A 26,858-nucleotide genomic window follows, 5' to 3' on the forward strand; every position below is an offset into this window, starting at 1 on the left:
CTCACACATGAAGTATGGATTTTCATGAGGCAGAGAGAAAATGGGAGAAAAGTGGGGGGGTGGGGGTGGTGAGGAGAAAATCTTTTGCAGATTGCCTAGTTTAACAGTTACAATTAGTTCCTTCAACTCCAGTTCATGACCAGTAATCAATTTCTCACTGGATCACCTCCACAATTGTCCTGCCTCCTCCTTCAGTGCCCTCATTCCCATTATCTCAAACTATCTTCCCACTCCCACCATTCCCTGATACAACAGCCACTTCTATAGCCTCAAATCCATGGACCATTAGCTTGGAGATGAGCGACAGGTCATCACCGATATGTGGCTCAACCACCTCAAGCTTCACTGTAGTTTACTTTTTTATGGCCAAATCCTGTTGCTACATGAAGAGCATTCCAGAGAGCAGAAACAATTTCGAACTCTGCACCACTTCTAACTGCCCCCTCTATCCTCCCTCCACTGCACTCTCTAACCTTACTTCATAGATCAAATAATGGCTCATGAACTTTGTGTCCAAAATCTAGACCATTCTCTCTGCTGCCTCTATCTCATTTGACCTCTGCCATTCTTCACCTCCTAGTCTCCCCTCTGCCCAATTAAGTCCTCACTCCCACACTTGGTAGCTTTCTCTTTATCACTCCTGCATCCCTCACTAAGCACATCTTGTCCGTGAAGCCCATCACTTGCTACTTCAACCCCTTCCCACTTCAACAAATGACCAATCAACTTAGTCAACATCATAGTCTGTCTCTATCCTCCAGCAGTCCTCATTTCCTTCAAAACCACCATCACCATCCCTCACCTCAAAAATGCTATTCTCAAACTCTCCACTTTCTCCAACTATTAAGTGTCTCCAACTTTCCTCAATCGAGATCCTGCAATCAGATCTCTACCCTGCCCACAGCACTGAGACTGCCCTGATCAATGGCACAGATGACATCCTATATGTAGGCATCTCATTATCCCTCCTCATTCATTCTTTGATCTACCTATTCTCTCATCATCACCGATTCCTTCTTCCTCCAACGTCTCGCCTCCATATTTATCTCCATGACAGTGCTCTCTCATAGTTTCACTTCCTACCTGTTACATTATACACATGCATTTGGTACACAACTGGGGTGTACATGACCATTCCAAGTACTTCGTATCCCTTTACAGGGGCATTATTTTCATGAAAAAATGTTTGGCATATATCTTATAGTTTTGGAAAGGGGAAGAAGCCTTGCAGAAGAGATGTACTAGAATGGTACCAGGCGTGAGGGACTTCAGTTATGTGGAGGGATTGGAGAAGCTGGGGTTGTTCTCCTTACAGCAGAGAAGGTTAAGAGGAGGTTTTCAGAATTATGAGGGTCTTTGATAGCGTAGATGGGGAAAAACTGTTTCCACTGGCAGGAGGGTCGGTAACCAGAGGACGCAGATTTAAGATAATTGGTAAAAAATCCAGGGGGGACATGAGGAAAATTTTTCTTACCCAGCTAGTTGTTATTTTCAGGAATTCACTGCCTGAAAGGGTGGTGGAAGCAGATTCAACAGTAACTTTCAAAAGGCAATTGGATATATACTTGAAAAGGAGAAATTTGCAGGGCTGTGAGAAAAGAGCAGGGGAGTGGGACTAATTGGCTAGCTCTTCAAAAGAGCTGGCACAGAACCGATGGGCTGAATGGCCTCCTTCTGTGCTGTATGATTCTATGAACCATATTTAAATGCTTAATTTTTGTCACGATTCTTAAAAAAATAAAGACCATATGTCTTCAAGCTAATAGCTCCATGAAAAAAAAGAAACTTACGGTTATTTCTTTTTTGAAGCCCATATACAATTTAAATATGTTCCCATAAATGTTTCTGTTATAAATTTTCCCTCTGCAAAAAAACCTCATTGTTGGAGGATAAATTCCTGATTCTCTGTCACAGTAGCTCATAAATCAAATATTTTTAAAAATAGAACTGAACTTTAAGATGGCAGGTTTGGGATCACTGTTCCTGACCTCTACTTCAACAGATCAATGAATGCTGTTATTCACACAGACCACTTTCATTTTTAAAGCAGAGACTTGAAGCAGTGAGTAACAACAAAAAGATCACAGTCTTCAACCACATTTTTTTACAAAATAAAATGGGGGTAACGAGTCTTGGAAGTAGAAATTTAATCTACCTTTGTAACTACTTAACTAACTCTGATCTTTTTGAGAAAATTGAGAGAGAGCAGATTCACCCCAGTTGCTGAGGCACAACTATTTTACAGTATTTTTAAAAACCATGAAATCAGTCGAGAGCTAACAGTTCAAAATGTCCAAGATGGCTGCAGGCGCATCCTAAGAGAAGTTAAAAGTTGCTCCCCGGATGAAATGTGAAGAATTAAATGGCCCACTAGCCTCATATTAGTCCCAGTAAAATTATTTTTTTTAAAAACATACCCAAACACACTCAAAATTTTAAATTGTGGTACAAACAATATTATGTCAGCCTACAGGGAAATATTGCTAATATTGTTACTTTTGAGCACGGCAGTCGCTTGTAAATGATCTCTGTGAGCAAGATTTACTGTTTAACTCAAGTTAGTTACGGCAAGCCTCATGAGTAGTTCATAGCTGGTTACAGTGCATCTCTCATGTCCTTACACAATATTACGTTGTGCTGACTTAAGTTCACTTATGACTGGAATACTTCAAACAGGCAAAATTATTTTGGGGCGTCACTAAGACCTTATTAATTCAACAGCAATACAAAAGTAAGGAGCATTCGCCAAGTGAAGAAGTCAAAATAATTTCAGTGCTATCTAATATAAAAACCCTGCTCATTCATCAAGGCTGTATTTTTCTAACTTTTCCTTACAACTCAGTCTTCTGACACTAGAGATCAGTATGTTGGCCCTTCTTCACTCCATTTCCAGGCTGTGGATGTTTCCTTTGTGCCTCGATAACCAGAACTGAACACAGGACTCAAAATATGGCATAATCAGAGCATTATACAGCCTAAGCATGATGGTCTCAGACTTGTACTCGACTGATTTGCCAATATAGCTTAAGCATTCTGTTTGTTATGGTGATTACTGGTCTGCAATAACCGGACATGGTGAATATTAGTATCAACAAATTATACAAGTTTAGGTCTAATATATAGTTGTACTGTGCCAGTGATTAACTTAAGATATGATGTGGAGATGCCGGTGATGGACTGGGGTTGACAAATGTAAGGAATCTTACAACACCAGGTTATAGTCCAACTGTTTTATTTGAAAATCACAAGCTTTTGGAGGCTTTCTCCTTCATCAGGTGAGCGAGTGTAACTTAAGATATTTTGAGAGTTAGGATGTTGTGTTTTTTTATGCTGTAAAACCAAACTGTTCCACCTACACATTAAAGGGTCTACATATAGATTCATTAAATACAGTCCCTACCACTTAAAATGTCCAGGCTTAAAATGGACCTTTGCTTATATCGTCCAAAAAGCAATAATCATTATCCATTTTCATTAACGTCAATTTCAAAGTTGATGGATATAGCATCTAAAGTGCTCTGTTTATTTCGGGCAGAAACAGCTGTATTAAGGATCCCTGACAATTTAATGAATTGTTATCTTCCTTTTTCATACTGATCATTGTGGAACTTTATTTTAATTAAACTCAGATTACATAGATCTAAATTAGGTGGATTCTGTGAATTACAGGATTGAAATTTAACCGGTCTCCTGGTTTGTTCAATAGTTTCTTTGTTGAGGAATCTCCACCGCTGAACGGACACACATTGACATTTTTTTTAATTAGTCTTGTTCCAGTTAAACTTTAGGACAATATTAAAGAAACTGGAGAACACTCCTTTAACAGAGGGATGTTACTGCAGCCCATCTGTGGTTAATGAGATGTGACCTGAACAATCAACAGCACAGAGATGAAAAGGAGGTGGTGTCACTGAGCAACAAATGGTTCCAAACACCAGTAATAGGATCGTGCCGACGGACCCAGTCACCGGCCGTTCCATATTTACAACCCTCAGAATCACAGAAAGGTTACAGCACGGAAGGAGGCCATTCCGCCCATCGAGTCCGTGCCAGCTCCATGCAAGAGCAATCCAACCCTATTCCCGGAGCCCTGCAAATTTTTTCCTTTCAGGTTCTTATAAAGTTTCCTTTTGAAGGCCATGATTGAATCTGCCTCCACCACCCCCACAGGCAGTGCATTCCAGATCCTAACAATTCACTGTGTAAAAAAGCTTTTCCTCCTGTCACCCTTGATTCTGTTGCCAATCACCTTAAATCTATGTCCTCTGGTCCTTGACCCTTCTGCCAATGGGAACAGCTTCTCTCTATCTACTCTGTCTGGACCCTTCATGATTTTGAATACCTCTATCAAATCTCCTCACAACCATTTCTATTCCAAGACGAACAACCCCAGCTTCTCCAGTCTATTCACGTAAGAGTGAGTCCCTCATCCCTGGAATCATTCTAGTAAATCTCTTCTGCACCCTTTCTAAGGCCTTCACATCTTTCCTGAATTGTGGTGCCAGAACTGGACACAATACTCCAGTTGTGGCCGAATCAGTGTTTTATAAAGGTTCATCATGACTTCCATACTTTTGTACTCTATGCCTCTATTTATAAAGCCCAGGATCCTGTACGCTTTTTTAACCACTTTCTCAACCTGCCCTGCCACCTTCACATGGATTGCAGTGGTTCAAGAAGGCAGCTCACCACCACCTTCTCACGGGCAATTAGGAATGGGCAATAAATGCTGGCCTTGCCAGCGACGCCCACATCCCATGAACAAATAAAAAAAAACATATACCCCCAGATCTCTCTGTTCCTGTACCCCTTTTAGAGTTGTGCCCTCTAGTTTATTTTGCCTCTACTCATTCTTCCTACCGAAATGTATCACTTCACATATTTCTGCATTAAGTTTCATCTGCCACGTGTCCGCCCATGCCACCAGCCTGTCTGTAAGCTCTTGAAGTCTATCGCTATCCTCCTCACTGTTTACTATCCTTCCAAGTTTTGTGTCATCTGCAAATTTTGAAATTGTGCCCTGTACACCCAAGTCCAAGTCATTAATATACATCCAGAAAAGCAGTGGTCCCAGCACTGACCCCTGGGGAACACCACTGTACTCCTCCCTCTAGTCCGAAAAACAACCGTTCACCACTCCTCTCTGTTTCCTGTCCCTTAGCCAATTCTGTATTCATGTTGCTACCGGCCCCTTTATTCCATGGGCCGCAATCTTGATAAGCCTACCACGCGGCACTTTATCAAACGCCTTTTGAAAGTCCATGTACACCACATCAACTGCATTGCCCTCATCTACCCTCTCTGTTACCTCATCAAAAAATTGTATCAGGTTAGTTAAACACGATTTGCCTTTAACAAATCCATGTTGGCTTTCCCTAATCAATCCACCCTCATCCAAGTGACTGTTAATTCTGTCTCGAACTGCAGGTAGCAGACAATCTACTCCTTGGTATCCGGAGAGTTTGGGTTGTTTCTGTGTACGGCGTTGCTCAAACCCCATCTGGAGGACTTTTACACCCATATTACAGTACTACCCCATTATACCGGCCATCGCATATAGCAGGTAAATTGCGTTTGCACGAACGCGCCCGCTATAAACGATGGGGACTGTACAAGTTCTTTTTCTGCAAAATTCAGAAATACATGGGAGAGTCTTGAAACATGGACAGGAGGGGAAAAAAAAGTCATCGATAACAAAATGCAATCCAGGTTTAAACAAAAGGGGCGAATATATTTGTGAACTATCATGTTGAAAACTCATGGAACTCCAATCCTTGAATATTGCAGTTTATTGCAGCAATGTACATAAGTCAAGTTTTAAGTCAATGCGCTTTCTACAGATTAATTAATTCAGATTTGACAAATCAATGAGTGGGGTATAAGTGGTAATTTTTCTGCTTTCTGATGGTTACTACATTCCCAGAGAGCAAATCAATCTACCAAAAGAAAATTGATATACTTCACAAAAACACAATATTAAACTGCATCGGTAAAAAATACTATTAAATCCAGGTATGCCAACAGACATTAAAAATCCCAGTAAACTGTTAGCAAGGGTCTGCTAAAGAGGTTTGTCCAGTCTAAACAATTTCATCATCCAGCTTCGTTTAAAGCCCTTGATTACGGAGATGCATCTGTCCCTCATATATGCAGAACTGCAATCAGCAGAATTGTTTCACATATGTACAATGTTTTCTTCAACTTCATGCATAGTTTATCATATAATAAAGCAAAGAAAACACATCAAAATAAACTGCAGTTTGTGTAATTCTGTATTGTTTAACATAACTTCCTCTGTGTCACTGAATCTTGAAAGCTGATTTTCCAAATATTTACACTGCACTGTTCAAAGTATAAACTTGTGTTTAGGAATTTCTGGAAATTCTGTTACATGCTCTTTCTTTGGAAAAGTAGACTGATGCATTCTTGTGTGTCCGGGTAATACAGACAAAGATGCACCACTTTTTATTGGAGTGCACAAAGATTTTCGAACGGAAGAGCTGCAAGTGCCAACTTTATAAAAGCGACTTTCTACTGAGGTCTGGCTAACGAATGAAGAAACAGCATATCTCTTCCTCATGAATGAGCATGGGACCGTTCGTAATTGTAGTGGCAACCTGGATGCATTTAAAGAGGTTTTAAATTGTTTACAGTTTTCTTTATGTAAACTGGCACTTTTGTCCTTTTGAAGCGTGATACTCAGATTCCTTTCACCTGACCATGCATGCAGAGGATAGATATGAAACTCTGACGCATCCTTCGGTATCAGCTCTCTTGCCATTTTGTATTTTGGGACTTTTGTTCTCATCAGTGCCACTTCATTCTCTGTTATTAAAGCGAGTCTCCACTTTTCTATTTCCAGCAATTTCAATGGTGTAAGATACCTACAGCATTCTTCCCTTGATATCATGTTTTCTCTGATAAGCCAGTTGTGTTTGCAGTCCTGTTCCTGGAACAACGCTGTGTGCTTCTTTATGTTTTCTTCAGAAAATGTGTGTGCCACTTCAGCCAAAGCCATCTCATATCTCATCCACAAAGTATTAGCGTTCATTTACTGCGGAAGGGGGGATTTTCACATTTCAAAATCCCAGCCACTAACCTATTTCCACATAGGTTAGAATGGACTAGCTGCAGCCTTCTTGGTTACACTGTTCACTAATGGTGACAAATACCCTTTTAAATCATTAGCCCACGTAATAGATTTACAAACGGAAAACTAGCCAATCTGGATAAGCCACTGTTAACGTCCAAGACACTCCCACAACATAAACAGGAACTAATCACTGTTGCTTACTCTTCTAAAAACTCTTATCAAATATTACAATTTTGTCCTCTTCAAAAAGTATTGTGGAGCTAAGATCCAGTAATTCAAACATTTTCTTCTTTAAATCAACTGATTAAATTTAAGCATCTTAAGTTACTACCAACAAGTGTGTGTCGGAATGATTTTTACTGTGAAGCGTTGACATGGTACTATTGACTAAAAGTGATTTACAAATTCAGAACTCGAGTAAAACGTAAAACAATACTACCATGTAAAGTCTACAAAGTCGCATCACTAAACACGCAGGATACAAGTTTACTTCATAAACAACAAACACTTCTATCCGGTGTTATGTACTAATATGTTGCTAACTACATTTTATGCAGTAGTAATATTAAGTACAACTGTACTTCAGCTGGATAACAGCCCAGTTTGGAAAGGATTCAGGTTTTAATAAAAATGCAATCAAAACATCTTGCCCATAGATCTGCATTTGTTTCCAGCTCCTCAATCCAATTGTGTGTCACCAACCCAGAACAACTATACTGACAGACCATGTTATTTACAACCAGCTTGTACTCGTTGACCCAAGTATTTACTACTGTTAGGAACCATGCCAAACTCCTAATGAACTTTTGGCTGCTCGAGAAAACAAATATAAAAGCATCTGAAGGAAAATTAATTGGAGGCTTACTACAAGGTGCATTCTGTTTTGAGGACAAGACAGTGAGTTTCAAAAGGTCTGTCGTTCAAAAGTTACAGTCACTTGCTATGCAGTGCTTTAACGTTTAAAAATGCAGTTAAAAATGACCCCCTTCTGAACAGGACAGTTAACTGGCTCTAATTATATTCCTTGATTTCATACACGCAAGCAAGGAAATTTAGAATTCAGAAGAAAGCAAACAAGTATCTATGATAAAAAATTAACAATTAATTTGCTTGGTCTATAAAACCAAAGATGGGTCACTGTTTTACGTAACAGTTATCAAAAAGAGATGATACATGCTGGAGAATGTAGCTTTAAAACACACATATCCCTCCACATTGTTTATCTGTACATCAACATCGATGTACTGCTTAACTGCTGCTCTGTTGACTTAGATTCGGAAAAGGAACTTGCTAAATAAGGTAGTAAAAGCTCCAGTAGCCAGTTGTATTGCCTTTTGATTTTGCATGCAGACTCATACCTCACTTTTCTAATCCCCCATATATAATGAATGTAAACCAGACTTCTCAAATGAAAGCACAAAGGTAATGTGAAAATTATAATAACTTCCTCATGCTGTGGTTTACTTGAGAGTAGACATGTTTTCATAGGAAAGACTTGTGTATATTAGCGCTAGTAGCTGACAGCAATACAAAAGCTGGATCGTAAGGGGTTTATGACGAAATCGGCTGTGAAATACAGAATAATGAGTAGAAACCGCCACGCCCGGTTACATGGTGCTGAGATTAGCACTGCCACACAGTTGTAATAAAATACCCCTTGAAACCTTTAAAAAGCTCAATTATTTTAAAAAGCTCAAAACAAAAATCTAGATCGAGTTTAAGTGCCATTTATTTATTTCCTTATAAATGCTGAAAAGCAAATTTGACTGTTTTCATAGAAAATGTCAAACTGTTGTGGAAGATGGTACGACACAAGAAAGGAGCATTGTCTCGTTCCTTTGTTTCTCTCAATCACAAAATCTGTTTTGTTTGCACTATGCTGGGTGATCAAGATGGTCAATTCCTAGTCTGTGCCAGTTATCAGCCAGGGAACCATTTGAGGGCCCAGGGGCTATGTGGCCGGGTCCTGCTCCGACTTCTTGTGTTCTTTAGATTTGTGGTTGGGATCAGATCAGCCATGATCTTATTGAATGGCGGAGCAGGCTCGAGGGGCCGATTGGCCTACTCCTGCTCCAATTTCTTATGTTCTTATGTTCTTATATATGGCCTCAGCCCCGAGGGTAGAAAAAAACAGGAGTGCTATTACCATCAATATTCAGTGACTCCTGCTGAAAAGTACAAGTACATGGATGTAAAGTGAGGACAGGATTAGGCTTGGCTGTAATGCTCCCATGGTCAAATAGCCTGCTGAGATTCATTATCTGCGTACATGCTTGAAGTATGGTCAATTCAATGAAGTACAGGAGGACTATCAGTGCTCAGCATGAGTCAGCATCACCATGAGGTGAAAATCAGTAACAAACTAATGACTATGGTAACACAATTTCACTCGTTGCTTGCAGGTATTGGACAAAGTAGTTCAGAAGTCCATCATTAAAGTTTTTGCAGAACAGTTTGTCTGCTTAACCGGACAAGCATTATTACAAAGGCTTAGTGTGGCTCATCATGGTAAATCTGTGGGATCAGGTAAATTCTCAACTTCTACACCGTATCATCCTGCTAAAAAGAAACATTGGGCATGTTATACTGCAAGTTTAGCATCACTCAACTTCATTCTAATGCTAACTTTGCAGTGTAAATCCAGAGTCAGGGCTTAACCTGAGAAGTAATGTGAAACTAACTGGAAGGGGTAGTCTCGCCGCACTTTGATTTTACACTGCATGGAGTATAAGCCCAGTGCAATATCAAACCTGGTATACAAACATCTCAGAGGGGTTTCCAATTAACCTAATGAACATTTTTAAACTAACCTAACATCAATTTAAATGTTTAAAGATTGGGGATTCTCCCCCAGGTGCTGCCTCAACATTTAAAGTTCAACTGTTCGGAGAGGAGCTCTGTGCACCTGTGCTTACACACATGCAGAGAGCTCAAAACCAGACAGAATAACTGGAATTCCAGTCAATTAGGAGCCGAGCAGTGTAAACAGAGTAAGACCTGGCTGGAACTATACTGCAGTTATGGGTCTGAGACTGGCAGCTAGTCTAAATGCAACCATTGTTATCATCAAGGTGACCTTGATTTGAACTTTAAGTGAGTACTTTAAGTAGTAACTATAACCTCGGACTAGCCAGCCTACAATATGTTAATCATCTAAAGTTTCTGTTTGTTGTTGAGCCATTTTTATGATTTTAAATGATTCACTGTAATCAGGTACAGACTAAAGTAAACACTGTCAGTAGTTTAAATATCTTACAAGAGCAACAACTGTCATTTATAAAGTGCATTTAATACAGCAAAATATCCCTTCCCCCCAGGCTCTTTCTTCATAAAGGGAAAGTGGACACCAAAGCGGGGGTTAGAAGGAGAGCAAAGCCGCTTTTGTGACGCATTTAAAGAGAACCTTTCACATCCTCAAGATGTCACCATTTGTTTCACAGCCAATTAACTACTTTTGAAGTGTACTCACTATTGTTATGCAGGCAAACATGGCAACCAATTTGTGTGTACCAACGTCCCACAAACACTAAATTGGCTGCCACATTTGCTTGCATAACATTGACGACACAAATGTTGGTTGAGAGATAAATACTGGCCAAGACACCGGAAGAACTCTCCAGCTCTTCTTCCAATACTACCGTGGGATCTTTTACATCCGCCTTAACAGGTGGAAAGGGCTCCGGTTTAACTTCTCATCTGAAGGACTGCATCTCCAACAACACGGCACTCCCTCAAAAGTAGCCATAGATTATGTGCTCAAGTCCAAGTATAGGGCTTGAACCCTTCACCTTCTCTCTCAGAGACTGACCGACCCAAACTATGAGATCTACAAGTCTGCCATAAGGATTTGGGAACCGGATTTAGTAGTGCAAATGCTAGGAACTGGCTCATGAATGCCAGTTTCCTGGAGTCTGAACTAAAATATCAATATAAAAGAGATTTATGGGACAGCTAGTAAAAGAAACAGGTTTTGAGAAGATTTTTGAAAATGGAGAAGAATGTGGCAAAGGATTAAAGATTAGGAAGAGAATCCTAGAGAGCAGGGGCATCACAGCTGAGGGCTCTGGAACTGGTGGTGAAGTGGAGGATGGTGGTGCATGGCACAACAGGATGAAATAAGCAAAGCATGTGAGCTCGGGGCTGGATATAACTTCTAGAGGTAGGTTGAAGGGAGGCTCCGGAAGGATTTATTAATCAGAATGAGGAATTTGAAATCATTGCGCCAGAGCATGGGAATCTATTGTGGTTGGTGAGGAAAGGGATGGTGAGTCAGCTGGACTTGGTGTGGGATAGGATATAGGTGATGCAACTCTGCTCAAGTTGAAGTTTGTGTAGGCTGGAGCTCAGAGAGGTAGATGAGGGTTTCAGCAGTAATGGGGCCGAGTCAGGGACTAAAGAAGGCAAGATTAGAGTGGAAATACAGGGTCTTAATGATGTATTGGCTTTAAAGCTCAGATCAAGATCAAACAGAACACCAAGGTTGCATACCATCAGGTTTAACTTGAGTGAACAGCTATGGCGGGGATGGGATATGGGGCTAAGGTGGAAGGTTTCTGATTGGAATCAAGCTAGTGGCTTCAGTTTTGCCAATGCTGAGCTGAAGAAAATTACGTCTTTATGCAGTCGGGAGCATGCAACAGTTGAGGGTAATGGAGGAAAGATAAGGGTATAGAGTATAAAAGCAAAAAGGTGACTACATAGAATTTACTGCACAGATTCAGGCTATTCAGCCCAATTGGTCTATGCCAGTGTTATGCTCCACACAAGCCTCCTCCCACCTTACTTCATCTAACCCTATAGGCATAACCTTCTATTCCTTTCTCCATCATGTACCTATCTTGCTTCCCCTTAAATACATCTATGATAATCGCCTCAACTACTCCATGTGGAGTAGTTGAGGTGATTATCTAACCACTCTCTGGGTAAAGAAGTTTCCTTTATTGGATTTATTAGTGACTATCATATATTGATGACCCCTTGGTGATGCTGAACCTATACAAATCAGTTAGAATATTGTGTGTAGTTTTGTATAAGTAAGGGAGCACTGGGACTCCCTGATGGTCTTCATTACAAACAGGAAGGTGGATTTTGAGCACTGCTAGAGGACAGGAAGATCAGGAGCAATTTGGGGCTTGGACCATAATAGGGGCGGCTACAGTAAAAGTCCCCAGGAAAGGCTCAGAAGTGCTGTGTGTTTTTAAAGGGGCAAGATTTTCATAGTGCCCGCTTCTGATGACTTATGGTACACTTTTAATTTAATGTGTATATGATAGAAGTTGTAATTTGCATGTTGATGGTCTTCATGTCAACTTAATGGTTCCATCTTGTGAATGATAGCAATCTAAACACCTCTATCTTTCAGGAAGTTAGTAAGAGTTTGGCACTGCTGTGCCAAGCAGCATATGGAGGAACAGGGAAAACAAGTGCGGGTATGAAGAATGAGGGTGCTAGGAACAGGAGGATGATGCTGGTTTGACCATGAGGCTTCTCGTTTTATTCCAAGTGGCATGGAACAGGTGTACAGTCAGGAGCGGGTTTCCTACTCTGTGGTAGGGAAACAGTTGTTTGATGCTCAGGAGAGGCCCAGGCAAATTACTTCAGCAGCTGTCAATGTTGATTTCCCTCTTCTTCTGCATTGCACTGGTTTTTCAGGTGCTATTTGGGCACTAAACCCAGGAATATTGCACCCATTAACAAAAAGCACAAGATTTTTCACCAAAATGACGTCTACACAAACGTTGAACAGAAAATATTTTTAATTGTATGTACGCACGCAGAAGGTATTCACAACACCTAATGAAAAAGGATAAAACGTAAACTAAAATGTAGTCACCTTACCTGCCCAAGTACTTCAAAGAAAGATGTCCTGATGGTTATCTAAAATGGAACAAGCAAAATTCTGATTGTGATGCAGAAATAAATAAGGATTTCCGACAAAGCAAGTAATAACATGTAAACGAATGTCACAATTTTAAAAATGTTAAAATGATTTTAGTGAACATAGATATTATTTTTATTCAAAATACTTATGGAGCTTTACTTCTTCATAATGTAGCCACCCCGTGGGTCCCTGTGTTGCTCTTCAAGTATTAATATTTAATGGGATTCAGCTCTCATTCACTGGACATTCACTGTGAAATAACTTGGTCCAGCCCACGTTTATAATTGTTATAATTTGGTGGCATCTTAGGAGCAAAAACTGTAGTGAGAACTGTGGCAAGCCATATACGTAAACATGGTATCTTACTAATCAGGATTCCTTTAAAAAGTCAGTTACAAAGAGGATGATTAACTTTAAAAGAATTTTTGTTCTTTATCTATTTATGAAATATTTATGTTGACATGTAAGGTGGAAAACACTATCCAGTATACTGGCTTCAAAGAACTACCTGGGTTGACAGTCCAAGGGAATTGAAATTACTCACTTCCTGTAAAATTCAATGGATCTATTGAGAGCCATAATTTTGAGAGAAAGAAAAATCTATATTTTGTCTCATATTTAAAATCAAATTACTGTAGATTAGGTCCTTTACTGTGCGTTATATTTCTGTTAATAGTAGGAGCACAAAAGAAGAGTCCTTAGAGATGATTTCTCCGGTCATTTAATTCTGCTGCAATTATTTAATTAGAACTCACAAGGGCTTTACCCTATTTCCAGGAGGCCAATTTTTAAATTTTAGTTAATTAGCACTGATATTCTGCATAAACAGCAATTATGTTGTGCTCTTTCTTTACACTGCACAAGTTTATTACCAGTAACATCAATATATTCTGTTCAATGAAGATTTTAACAATAAAATGAGAAACACCATTGCTAAAAAAAATTCTTATTAATAGATAGGAGCAATGCTTATTTCAACACAAAAATTCAGCAAAATATAATGAAGGCTATTGCATACTGTGAAGGTTTCACCATCTGTGAACATCTTTTCAAGATGCCCAATTACAACCTAATGTTGTAACAGCTCTCATTAAGCCATTAACTAATTGCAGTAGAGCTAAATGAACTGAAATTTCAACTCCTATCCTCCCCCTTTCAATTCCTTTGTGTTTTATATTAATGGAAAGATGCAGTATTTACTGAAGACCATAATCTTCAGTAATTTATTTAATTGTTAAGTGCAGTACAAAACATTAGCTTTTCTCTTCCTTAAAACTACCTTAATAGATCCTTTGAATTTTACAAGCGAATTTTATATGAAAGGCTGAACCTAGAACCTGTCAAAATGGATATACAAAAGCATTTTTTGTTTCTCATTGAATAGGTTTTTCTCATTAAGAGAATTGAGAATAATTACTTTAATATTCAGCACATTCATTCTCTTTCAAAGTAGCTTGATGAACTGCAATCCCAGATGAAGAAGTCTAAATGGGGAATTCTGGCAACAGGTTTTGGGAGGATCCTTTGCAAATATTCAGCTTACCTGGCAAATGTAACCCATAAGAATGAAACTAAGAGCAAGCAACTGATTCCAGTTGGACCAGACTGTTGTTTCCTTGTGCCTTAATTTCTCCAGTGACCACTACAGAAGTTATAACCCATCGCAAGCTGCATCTCTAGATTTCACAAGTATTTCTGAAGATATAACCGATCCATCACTACTGATTATGCTTAAGGTTACCATAGCAACAAGGACCAGTGTGGTTGTTTTATCTCTGTAAAATATATTACCACAAACTGCTTTCCTGGATGCTTTTCTTTTAGATCACCCTTTCTATGCAACCATTTTTCACCCCTTAATATTTTTACCAATGCTTCCTTTTTTTTCTGGGATGGGGGGAGAGAAGAGGTTGGCGGAAGTTGCATATCATCTCTTTAGGGTTATTTTCTTCCTCCATTTCTTGGGTCTGCGTATCATCCAAAGCCAAAACTGCAGTGACTGATCTGTTCCAGGATGTCTGCCAATTCCGCTCTGAAACTGGCCATCAAAATGTGCACAAGAATACCTCAGGATGATTATTCCTCCATTCCTATGAGGCAATATGTGGCCTCAGCTCAAAACTCCCCAAGGCAGCACAGCTGACTCTGGCAACTCACTTTATGGAGGACCACACCATAAGCCTGCATTTCACTACTCCATGGTGTGGCGTATTGGGACCACACACATCTCACCACCCACATCAAAAAAGCTTCTCCTCTTTTTGGTGAGGTAGTAGCAGGGTGAGACTTCTGCTTGTACTGTGATCCTCCTCCTGTAACCCCCACCTGCTTTCCTGGGACAGGGCTCATTATTGATGGAGGGCAGGCTCTCTGCCGCAAAGAGGGAGGGCTGCCAAAAAGAGGAATTCTGCCAGTGCTGCATGGGACTACTGCATCCAAAGAGGCAGCCATAAATTTAAAGGGGGCAGAAGAGCCCCAAAGAGGACAGCAACATTTTTTTTCCAGTCTCAGCCCACAAGGAAAGATCGATGTACTGCCCTCTCCCGCCGAGCATTGACTTTGTGGCTTACCGCCACTCCCCAACCCCCTCACTGATATTTACGTGGCAGGAAGGCATGGGACAGCCGGCAATTATTTCAGCAGAGGCGGGGGAAGAAAACCCAGCTCATGGCAGGAACGTAATGGTAGGCCTCACACTTGATTTTGGCCCATTTTCCACCACAATCCTGCTAAGTTTCAGGTGGGATCACAGAGGAAAAGCCAGCCTCATGTCTCCTCTACATTGGTGCAAATGCTCCAAAAGATACATGTGTTTTCACCTACACTGAGAAGCACGTGCTGGAACTGCCACCATTTATAGTTGCATGCTCTTACTGCTATTGGGGTTTACACAACACAATCCCCAGAAATTTAACACTGCAGGTGTCAAAAAAAACTTGCATTCATATAGCGCCTTTCACGACCTTGGGACGTCCCAAAGCACTTTGCAGCCAATGAAGTACTTCTGAAGTATAGTCACTGTTGTAATGTAGGAAACGCAGCAGGCAACACTGCAAGATCCCACAAAAAGCAATGTGATAACGACCAGTTAATCTGTTTTTTAGGTGTTGGTTGAGGGATAAATATTGGCCAGGACACCGAGGAGATCTCCCCTGCCCTTCTTACGGAGTACTGCACTGAAGTGTCAGCTTCAATTTTGTGCTCAAGTCTCTAGAGTGGAACTTGAACCCACAACCTTCTGACTCAGAGGCGAGAATGATACCCACTGAGCCACAGTTCACAACTCTAAAAACAATGTCAAAAATGTCTGGTCTATGAAGCAGTGAGTGATGTAGGACAATATACAGACATTAAACAGTAAGCCTACATAATGAGGAGTTTCAGCCCAAATCTTGACCTGTCTTTTCTCTTTGAGATGCTAACTAGCCCACTGTGTCTTTTAAGCATTTTTTGTTTTCATTTCAAATGACCAGAAGTCAGTTTTCTGTCAAAACCTTTTATAGATCTTAGAATGTTAGTATTAAATTGAAATATCCATGATAAAGGTTTGTTTTCTGTATTCCAATGCTCTGTCCTCAGTGTTCCCCGACTGGGAGGGTTCCCTCCCAGTCGGGGAACACTTCAGCAGTCATGGACATTCATCCACCGACCTTCGGGTAAGCGTACTCCAAGGCGGCCTTCGAGACACACGACAACGCAAAATCGTCGAGCAGAAATTGATAGCCAAGTTCCGCACCCATGAGGACGGCCTCAACCGGGATCTTGGGTTCATGTCACGCTACACGTTACCCCACCAGCGAACAAATGTTATCTGTTTTTAATATAATGGGTCATTTGCTGGCTCTCTCTGCCTTCCGGATGTTTCTGCCTCTCTCTGTTTTTTTTCTCTGTTTTTTTTTCCCTGTTTGTTTTTTTGTTGAATGTGTATTCGGGGGTTCTGCAGGTGACACCTCTCTGTCTGAACACGGTGATTGCCTTGGCAACGGGCAGTTGCAGGGGCAGTCTGTAAACACCATGTATTGTTCTATATGTATAAATGCGTAGGCTTCAAGGAGCTCTTGAAACATTTGCCTGAGGAAGGAGAAAATCTCCGAAAGCTTGTGAATTTAAAATAAAATTGCTGGACTATAACTTGGTGTTGTAAAATTGTTTACAAAACTCATTTAAAAGGAACAGGAGTAGGCCATTCGGCCCATTGAGCCTGCTTGGCCATGATGTTACCCATGATAGCTCTACCTTCAACAATCCCAATTTTCTGCTCTTTCCATCTGCCTTAATACCTTTATTTCTCAAGCAAATATTCCCCTCTTGCCAGAATGCATTCCGCATTCTCACAACCTGTATGAACATTTTTTTTCCAAGATTTACTTTAAACTGCCTTAGTTCCAATTTTAAGATTATGACCTCTTGTTCTGGCTTCTCCCACTAAACAGATAAATCTTTCCTTAACTTCCTAATAAACTCCTTTTATTATTTTAAAACACCTCATTCAGATCATCTCAACCTCCTGATCTGTTTGTCTGCTTCTTTCACAAGGTCTAATGTTGGGAAGCAGCTATGTTTTCCTAAGACAATACAAACTTCAAGAGACAGCAGTGTAGATTTCCCCATAAAGAATGTTGGAAAGGCCATAGAAGGTGCTACAGATGGGGTAGATGGAGGATTCACACCAACTCAGGGTTCATTACAATATTCTGCCACTCTTCCTTCTCATCAGATTCTCTCATTCATCTTCACCAAAGTACTTTACCATGTCACTCATTCTATTGAAAGTAGTATGTGAAAGCTGTTCGTTACACCATGGTAATAGGTCTCCCGCTTCTTTTTCTCAGCTATGCTGGAAGCCAAGATAGTCCCCAGTGAGCCTGCGTACACCACTACTCACTTTATCCCTTTGAAGTACCAACTCAGACATATTCTGTGGGATTTAGACAGAGAGCCAACAGGAGTGCATTGGATGGGACACACAGCATGGGTCTAGGGATCTGGACTTCATGGGATCTGTTTTTAAAAGGCTGCTTTCTGGGCATCATGTTGGTGCAATCATTGGTGACTATGGTATGCAGCTTGCTGCAGATGGTAGCTCAGATAGAGGTGACATCTAACCACGTGTGCAGTCTTGTGTGATGATTGTACAATACTACAGTCCACTATGGCTCTAGTCATACTAAGGATGTACTCAACATAAACCCCTGCCAGTCCCCTCACAGACAGTCACTGCTGCTCAATGGATGCTCAAATTGCTGCCAGAAAGGTCTGGGGTTCCAGAGCGGAAAGAGCAATCTCTTCTGTCTTCAACAGGCTTGAGGATCACCTTAAGAGAACCATGAGGCACGACTTCACTAATCTAACTGGTGTCATTAGGTCTGTTGTCATTCAGATTAGTGTCCATGGTCAGGCAATGGCCAGCAGCAAGGGTATGGCAGGAATTCGGTACATTATGGCATTCAGATGCTCCTGCCAGCCCCCGGCAATAACTGCAGGTGATCGAAAGCACTCAGGACTGGGCTGTCCACACAGTTGTGGGAGTAGTGCAGCCTGTCTCTCAGAACTCAGCTGCACAGAGATGAGGGCCACTTCTTATGCACACAAAACATCCAGCCACCTCGCACATTTCTAAGTGTGTAGATAAAGCATAATACCAGGTTTAAGAGCGCATGCATCACACTCTGCCACTAAGGGAAAGCATTGTGGAAGCAAACAAACTCAAACATGATACGTTTGGTTATTAAAAATCTGGTTGATCTGAAAGCTTTGGCAGCATGTTTCATTAGGTGGCAAGGATAGAAAATTTTAATTGGCATGGAAGATTTAACACAATGCCGGTGAAGGCATATTAGTGGAGTGCATGGGGAAGTTGTAAACAGAACTGTTAATGCAGGGGTACATAGTCAAGTTAAGATCTCCTCTGTGAGAGCTTGCTCAACGACCCTCGCAGTCAACATCGGGTTCTCTTCCACAACCTCTTCAAGCTGCTCCTGCTCCTCTTAGTAGTACTTTTGCTGCTCTATCAGGCCCCAGTGATGATGCCTCTTTGCAGGACAAAGTTGTGAAGCATGCAGTAGACCCTTACATTATTATAATGTTCTGCCTTGTCCAAACTTCAGAGTCTTTCATGGGCAAAATTACTCATTGAAAGGGCAAAAGTAGAAGACCAAAAGAAGCCTGTGATCTACCTCATATCGACAACTTCTAGCTGTGTGAAGTTGCAACTCTGGTACAGAGTTATCATTTTCAGGTCGTGCCCTGTGCAGTTTGGCAAAGATCACAGTGGAAGATGGTACACTGAAATTAAAATAGTCTTAATTACAATTCAATACGGAAAACCAACTTACCAATGGATAAAGTTGATGCAGATTTTTTATGTAAGAAGCAATACTTTGTCATTTTTAAAGGAACTTTATAAGCCTCTTTACCTCATCAGACACAATTCACATTTATTAATCTGTTAGACATGTCATATTGGCTCCAGTCATTTGAAAAATGGACATACAGTAGTCTAAAAATGCCAAAAAAAACTTCGGAAGATGGTCAAGACTACATTAAATTCTAACTAAAAATGAAAAATTTCAGTTTTTAAATGACAAGCCAATATATAACTTGCATTTACATAGCGCCTTTAACGCAGTGAAACGTCCCAAGGAGCTTCACAGGGACGTTATCAGACAAAATTTGATTCCAAGCCATATAAAGAGATATTAGGACAGGTGACCTAAAGCTTAGTCAAAGAGGTAGGTTTTAAGAAACAACTTAAAGAAGGAGAGAGAGGTAGAGGGGTTCAGGGAGGGAATTCCAGAGCTTAGGGCCAAAGATATAGCATATAGCATTGGAAGGTCTTACTGATTCCAGAACAGGAAATATGAATAGTTCTGTGTGTGCCCTTTCAAATAGAAATTGTGCCTGATGAGGGGGAAAGAATTATAAAGCTCTTTTAAAAGTGATGAAGCATTGCTTCTTTTATACAAGTGAAGGAGCATCATTTAAACACGCTCCAGATGAATGCCAGTACTAATATTTAGCTGAGTAACATATCCAATCATGAAAAGTATATTTTAATTAACAAATCTTAGCAAAACACTTCAGACGAAAGTACCACAGTTTCACCACCTCCTTCTCACACTGAAACATAAGTAGAACTCAAGGAATTATTGGCAGCCTAGCAAACTCCCACTTCCTGCTCTTTCAGTTCCAATTAGGTCCACATGATTTGCCCATACTTTCCATTTTATAGGCTGATAAGGTCAACGAATGCCAAATTCCTACTGCTTCAGTCATCAACCACTAATTCAACTCAACCCCTCTCCACCCTCTTAGTTGGCAAAAAATTCAGATACGCCATATAAAGTGCTTTAAACCCCTTCATTCTGCAACACTGTCTATAAAATCAAGTTATAATGGAGAATTTGAAGGTCAGTGACAGGAAATCATTAATTAATTGCATGCTTTTGTTCCATTGCATTAAATAGTGTTTTCTGGAGTTTTTTCTGAGAAAGAGATCAAATGCAACTGCAGTATTACATACACATTGCTTTCGTATTTTGATACCTACAGCAGGAAGGAAATTGATTTTGCCAGTCAGAAGATTTAAAATTTAGTTTGGTATCTTATTGAACAAATTTCTTCTCAGGGCTTGTAAGGGTTATAAATATATTAAGATTTTCTAATAATCTACTTCTAATGTTATCTATCAGTGTGTATTAAAAAAATCTGGTGTTCATCGTTGGCTATATATCTCCAGAGAACTGATTCATCAGTGAGAACCAAATCTCACCTGTGATTGGTCTGGGCTGAGCTTGAGATTGTTAATGTACTATCACTCACCAGACACCAATTCCCACACTTCAACCCAGCATTCACACTGCATCTCCTCATTGCCCCCAATCCCCCAGACTCTTCTGTTCCACTTCAGCCCCGGGTTTCACTGCTCCCTCCCAGCCAAGGGCTTGGCCTTCCCTATTCCCGTCCAGCTCAGACCCCCGGACTCTCTCTCATCTGCACACATCGTAGTAAACTCTGGGCACACCACCAGTCATGGTTCTAGTTCCAGAGCCAGTGCATTAGTACCAACAAGACAGTCTAACCCAGCCCAGGGGAGAGGTGTGTCCCAACTCAGACCCGAGTCCCTTGGTCTTTCACAATCACCATGCTCTCTCCCCCAACCGAGATCTCAGATTCCTGCTCCTTTTTATTTCAGTGCCTCAGCCCTCCCAGTCTCAGTCCCTACTCCAACATTCCTTCCCTACCAGCCCCGGACCCCACACCCGCTTTTGTACCCAGACAGAGATAACAAGATAATTGCTGCAGCGGTCAGAAGGTCAGAGCCCCATTTCTGGTTCCAAGTCTCCTTGGGAAGTGAGGGGACAAGGAGAATACATAAGTAAGACATACAGGAGAGAGAAAGAAAGGGAAACCATACATTACACATGAAAATCTTCATATTTTGCTTTAAAATAGTCTAAAGTCTAACAATTCATAAAGTAATACCGGCCTTGTTACGACAGAATCTTCATGCGACCATGGCACATGAAACCTGTACACGTCAGTTGTCTTCCCTGTCAGATTAGAAAGAGTTTCATGTAACAACACATCTGGAAAAACACAACCACTTTCATTAATCTAGAACGTATGATAACAATACCCAATTTGAAGATGTTACATGGTAAAAATAATTATATCTTAAAAATGGCAAAAACTATTCAGAGCTGATAGTTTTAAGACATCTTCAGGATTTGCTGATGATCTGTTAAAATCTTTACAGTAGGGGTGTTGTCAGCATTTCAGATCCAATGTCTGCTTGGGGAGTTTGTGGACGAAAATCAGCGAGCATTCAAACTTTCCATGCTTCTCTGCGGTCACCTCATGAAGCATGGTTGTAATGGTCTTGCTCCGTTCCCAGTTTCAGCAGATCCACCTTATGTTTTGCCATTTTCCTCAGGGATCAAATGTTGCTACACAATGATGGTAATAAGTATGGTAACCAGAGCTGATGTCAGATCTTTCTCGTATAAGATTTTAAAATAAACTTTTTTGACACCTGAGCTTGAGTGCAAGTGGGAACGCACAGGAATTCCTGATCTTGGAAGATCATGAATTCCCACCCATAGCATGCCATTCAGGTAATAAGCAGCAAGCAGCAGAAAGAAAGGAGAAAAAAAATTAACCTGGCTACACTCACACATCCAGTGACTAGTTTGTAAATTCCATAGTTAGAGGCCTAGGAGGCGGTCTCTTGCTCAATCTCTTGGCTAAAGTATGGTGTGTAAGTTGGGAAACCGAGAAGGAGGAAAGAGAAGATAATACACATAATTTGAGCAAAGATAGAAAGGGAGGAACTGTTACAATTAAAAACCAGAATAAAATCAAACTTTGCAATGAAGACAAATAAAATGAAGCGCAACTAAAGTCTGAATTGCATCTATGTTATCCTAATTTACAATAAATTTCACATTTTCAGATTTTAGGATTGATAAACCTTTATGCTTAATGTCGTGCTATATGTTTGTGAAGATATTTTTCAAAAATATACATTCTTGTCATATTCTCCACAGTTCACCATGCCCTCTAGTTTGGCACCATCAGTCTGTTGGAATCGATGTTAAAAACACATAGGCAGCAGTAAAGTCAAAAAATCTGCACGATGGCCCAATATCAAGATAACTACATCTTATAATGTTATGTGGCACTAAATGTCTCTGCATTAATATTGACAACATTTTAGAAATTCCTTATAAAAATAAACGCCCTTTTCCCAGTACCTCGTGTGCTGCACCATATGCCAAACTATACAGAAGCTTTTTTGAAAATAGATAATTTCTCAAGGGCTGCAATTTAACAAGAACTGCCATAGAGACGAAGAATCCTTGGTTGGATACATATGTCCCGGGCACATTTGTGCATTAAGAACGCCTCCTAATGATGCCCAAGTGTCCAGATGCAGCTCAATGATTTACAATAATAAACATCTGCACACATTGATACAACTTACTTCAGAATGATAACTTACCATGGGGGAACTGGCAGTGGCTCTCTACATGGATTTCAAAAGCCTGATATATCTAAACGTGAGAGATAAATATTAGGATTTGTGAAAGTTATTGGATCACACTTTGAAATAAGACTCTGTGCTGCACAAATCTCACTCTAACACAGTGCAGTGTAGTACAGTACCTTGTTAAAGTCCTGAAGCTGTACATTGTGCATTAGACCTGTAGAGTTTATAACAACTCTGCTGGCAGAGGCACCTACATGAAAACAATGCATTTAGTTTCTCAAATCAGTTTATGAATACAGTTAATGAAGTTTTCAGAAATAAATGTAATAGAGGAAGAAAATGAAAAACACATACCAAAAGACAGGACATTTGTCACTGGGGTGGACATCATTCTGGATGCTGCTGTCAAGAATTCACACTCTATACTGAACTGTGGAAGAATTGGCAACAGGAAAATTATAGAATTTATAAGCATAGAAATTGCATTCTCTTCATACTTTTACCTCCTCTGCATCCAACACAAAAAAATTCTGAAATGATTCGCAAAACACAAATGTGGTGTCTCAGTATCACCAGCAATAAAAGGTTGAAGACTCCAGTTGAAATCAGAGCCTCAAATGATATTCCAAAATTGATTCTCCTCTTTAGGTGCATTTTAAGGTTATTAGCCAAATTAAACTATAGGATGACTGTTTATCAGAGACACATCTCCTGCTATATGAATACAGAACAAAATTAGTGGCAGCCTTTGAGAAGCTCATTACCAATATTATCCTACTCTCCCAGTCAAATAAAGCGACAACAGGGGGGAGGTGGCAGTGGGGGCGCCTATGGGTGACTGAATGATGCCTGGGGAAATTAACTATTTTCTTTGAACTGAAAATGTAATTATTCTCTTACTTCTATAACAACAAAGAGGGAATTTAACCGATCAGCTAAGATGTGAAACACTTTTGCTGTTTATATACTTATACAATATGTGTATAAAAGCACAAGGTTTTCCACTGCATCCCTTTGCAATGTGATAATAAAAATAAATCTCCTAGTTTAAGGTCACGCTCTTTTGACATGTTTGCATATCCTTGAGATATTACATAAACAGAGATCAAAGGCTGTTTTTGGATTCAGCACAAGCACAGTTTTATTGGAAACAACTGTAAAATTTACTGAACAATTGAGGTGTTTGTTCTACAACTTTTGTTTTTTGAAACAAGATATATAGATCAAAGTATGCAAAACTGATCTGAAATCATCGATAAAGCACAGTGCACAGAACTATAGTATCATCAGTCAACTGCTGTCCTCAGGCAGCATAAAGGCGCCTGGGCAAATTTAATTTTTTTAATAACAACTGACAACTTCAGCTGATCCAATACGTAACTCAATAATGTGAATTAAGTACACACACACTCAGCAAAATTCTACATCAAAACTTTACACCACATCGCATCTGTCAATTTTGGAAAGCAATATTGTTCCTTACAGGAGCTGAGCAACACAAATAATTCATGAGGTGTCTGACAATTCTACTGCTGAAGTATTACAGGTTTAGTGCTTTCTTTAGAACTCATGCACTGCACACTCTGGAAAGTATACTTTCCAACACCGCACAGTCCTTGTGGAGACGAAGTCCCATCTTCACACTGAGGACACCATCCAACGTGTTGTGTGGCACTACCACCTTGCTAAATGGGATAGATTCAGAACAGATCTAGCAGCTTAAAACTGGGCATCCATGAGGCACTGTGGGCCATCATCAGCAGCAGAATTGTATTCCAGCACAATCTGTAACCTCACAGTTCAGCATATTCCCCACTCTACCATTACCAACAAAGCTAGGGGATCAACCCTGGTTCAATGAGAAGTGTAGAAGAGCATGCCAGGAGCAGCACCAGGCGTACCTCAAAACGAGGTCCCAACCTGGTGAAGCTACAACACAGGACGACATGCATGCTAAACAGCGGAAGCAACACGCTATAGACAGAGCTAAGTGATTCCACAAACAACGGATCAGATCAAAGCTCTGCAGTCCTGCCACATCCAGTCGTGAATGGTGGTGGACAATTAAACAACTAATGGGAGGAGGAGGCTGCGAACATCCCCATCCTCAATGATGGCAGAGTCCAGCACATGAGTGCAAAAGACAAGGCTGAAGCGTTTACAATCACCTTCAGCCAGAAGTGCTGAGTGGATGATCCATCTTGGCCTCCTCCCGATATCCCCACCATCACAAGAGCCAGTCTTCAGCTAATTCAATTCACTCCAAGCGATATCAAGAAACGGCTGAGTGCACTGGATACAGCAAAGGCTATGGGCCCCGACAACATCCCGGCTGTAGTGCTGAAGACTTGTGCTCCAGAACTAGCTGTGCCTCTAGCCAAGCTGTTCCAGTACAGCTACAACACTGGTATCTAACCGACAATGTGGAAAATTGCCCAGGTACGTTCTGTCCGCAAAAAGCAGGACAAATCCAATCCGGCCAATTACTGCCCCATCAGTCTACTCTCAATCATCAGCAAAGTGATGGAAGATGTCGTCGACGGTGCTATCAAGCGGCACTTACTCACCAATAACCTGCTCACTGATGTTCAGTTTGGGTTCCGCCAGCACCACTCGGCTCCAGACCTCATTACAGCCTTGGTCCAAACATGGACAAAAGAGATGAATTCAAGAGGTGAGGTGAGAGTGACTGCCCTTGATATCAAGGCAGCATTTGACCGAGTGTGGCACCAAGGAGCCCTAGTAAAATTGAAGTCAATGGGAATCGGGGGAAAACTCTCCAGTGGCTGGAGTCATACCTGGCACATCAATGACCTTCCCTCCATTATGAGGTCAGAAAAGGGGATGTTCGCTGATGATTGCACAGTGTTCAGTTCCATTCACAACCCCTCAGATAATGAAGCACTCCATGCCCACATGCAGCAAGACCTGGACAACATCCAGGCTCGGACTGATAAGTGGCAAGTAACATTCGCGCCAGACAATGACCATCTCCAACAAGAGAGAGTCTAACCACCTTGACATTCAATGGCATTACCATCGTCGAATCCCCCACCATCAACATCCTGGGGGTCACCATTGACCAGAAAATATACTGGACCAGCCACAAAAATACTGTGGCTACAAGAGTTGGTCAGAGGCTGGTTATTCTGCAACGAGTGACTCACCTCCTGACTCCCCAAAGCCTTTCCACCACCTACGAGACACAAGTCAGAAGTGTGATGGAATACTCTCCACTTGACTGGATGAGTGCAGCTCCAACAACACTGAAGAAGCTCGACACCATCCAGAACAAAGCAGCCCGCTTGATTGGCACCCCATCCACCACCCTAAACATTCACTCCCTTCACCACCGGTGCACAGTGGCTGCTGTGTTTACCATCTACAGGATGCACTGCAGCAACTCGCTAGGGCTTCTTTGACAGCACCTCCCAAACCCATGACTTCTACCACCTAGAAGGACAAGGGCAGCAGGCACATGGGAACAACACCACATGCACGTTCCGCTCCAAGTCACACCATCCTGACTTGGAAATATATCGCCGTTCCTTCATCGTCACTGGGTCAAAATCCTTGAACTCGCTTCCTAACAGCACTGTGGGAGAACCTTCACCACATGGACTGCAGCGGTTCAAGAAGGCAGCTCATCACCACCTTCTCAAGGGCAATTAAGGATGGGCAATAAATGCTGGCCTTGCCAGCGACGCCCACATCCCATGAACGAATAAAAAAAGACAGTTTGTGATCCCATTTACTTCTCTTTCAGATCAACAAAACAGAAATATTTAACATTATTCTTTGTCAAATGATATCATGACACATTATACATCATGCCATGTTTATAAAATAAATATTCAAACTTCATTTTTAGTTAATCTGAAAGATTATGAGCA

The 26,858-nt window shown here is 40.8% G+C and overlaps 1 protein-coding gene across 3 annotated transcripts in view; it reads right to left on the bottom strand.

The window, feature by feature from the left end:
* The window catches only part of pgap1 (post-GPI attachment to proteins inositol deacylase 1), a 109,943-nt gene that overhangs the window by 53,057 nt on the left and 30,028 nt on the right, over positions 1–26,858 (bottom strand). For all 3 annotated transcript variants that reach the window (XM_067987777.1, XM_067987778.1, XM_067987776.1), the window contains 6 exons: positions 23,320–23,395; positions 23,142–23,215; positions 22,978–23,029; positions 21,463–21,526; positions 19,151–19,259; positions 12,932–12,970 (listed from right to left, as the gene is read on the bottom strand). In XM_067987777.1, the coding sequence (XP_067843878.1) occupies positions 12,932–12,970; positions 19,151–19,259; positions 21,463–21,526; positions 22,978–23,029; positions 23,142–23,215; positions 23,320–23,395 (414 nt within the window). The remainder of the gene's footprint in view (positions 1–12,931; positions 12,971–19,150; positions 19,260–21,462; positions 21,527–22,977; positions 23,030–23,141; positions 23,216–23,319; positions 23,396–26,858) is intronic.

Source organism: Heptranchias perlo, chromosome 7 (assembly GCF_035084215.1).
Source record: "Heptranchias perlo isolate sHepPer1 chromosome 7, sHepPer1.hap1, whole genome shotgun sequence".
Classification (NCBI taxonomy): domain Eukaryota; kingdom Metazoa; phylum Chordata; class Chondrichthyes; order Hexanchiformes; family Hexanchidae; genus Heptranchias; species Heptranchias perlo.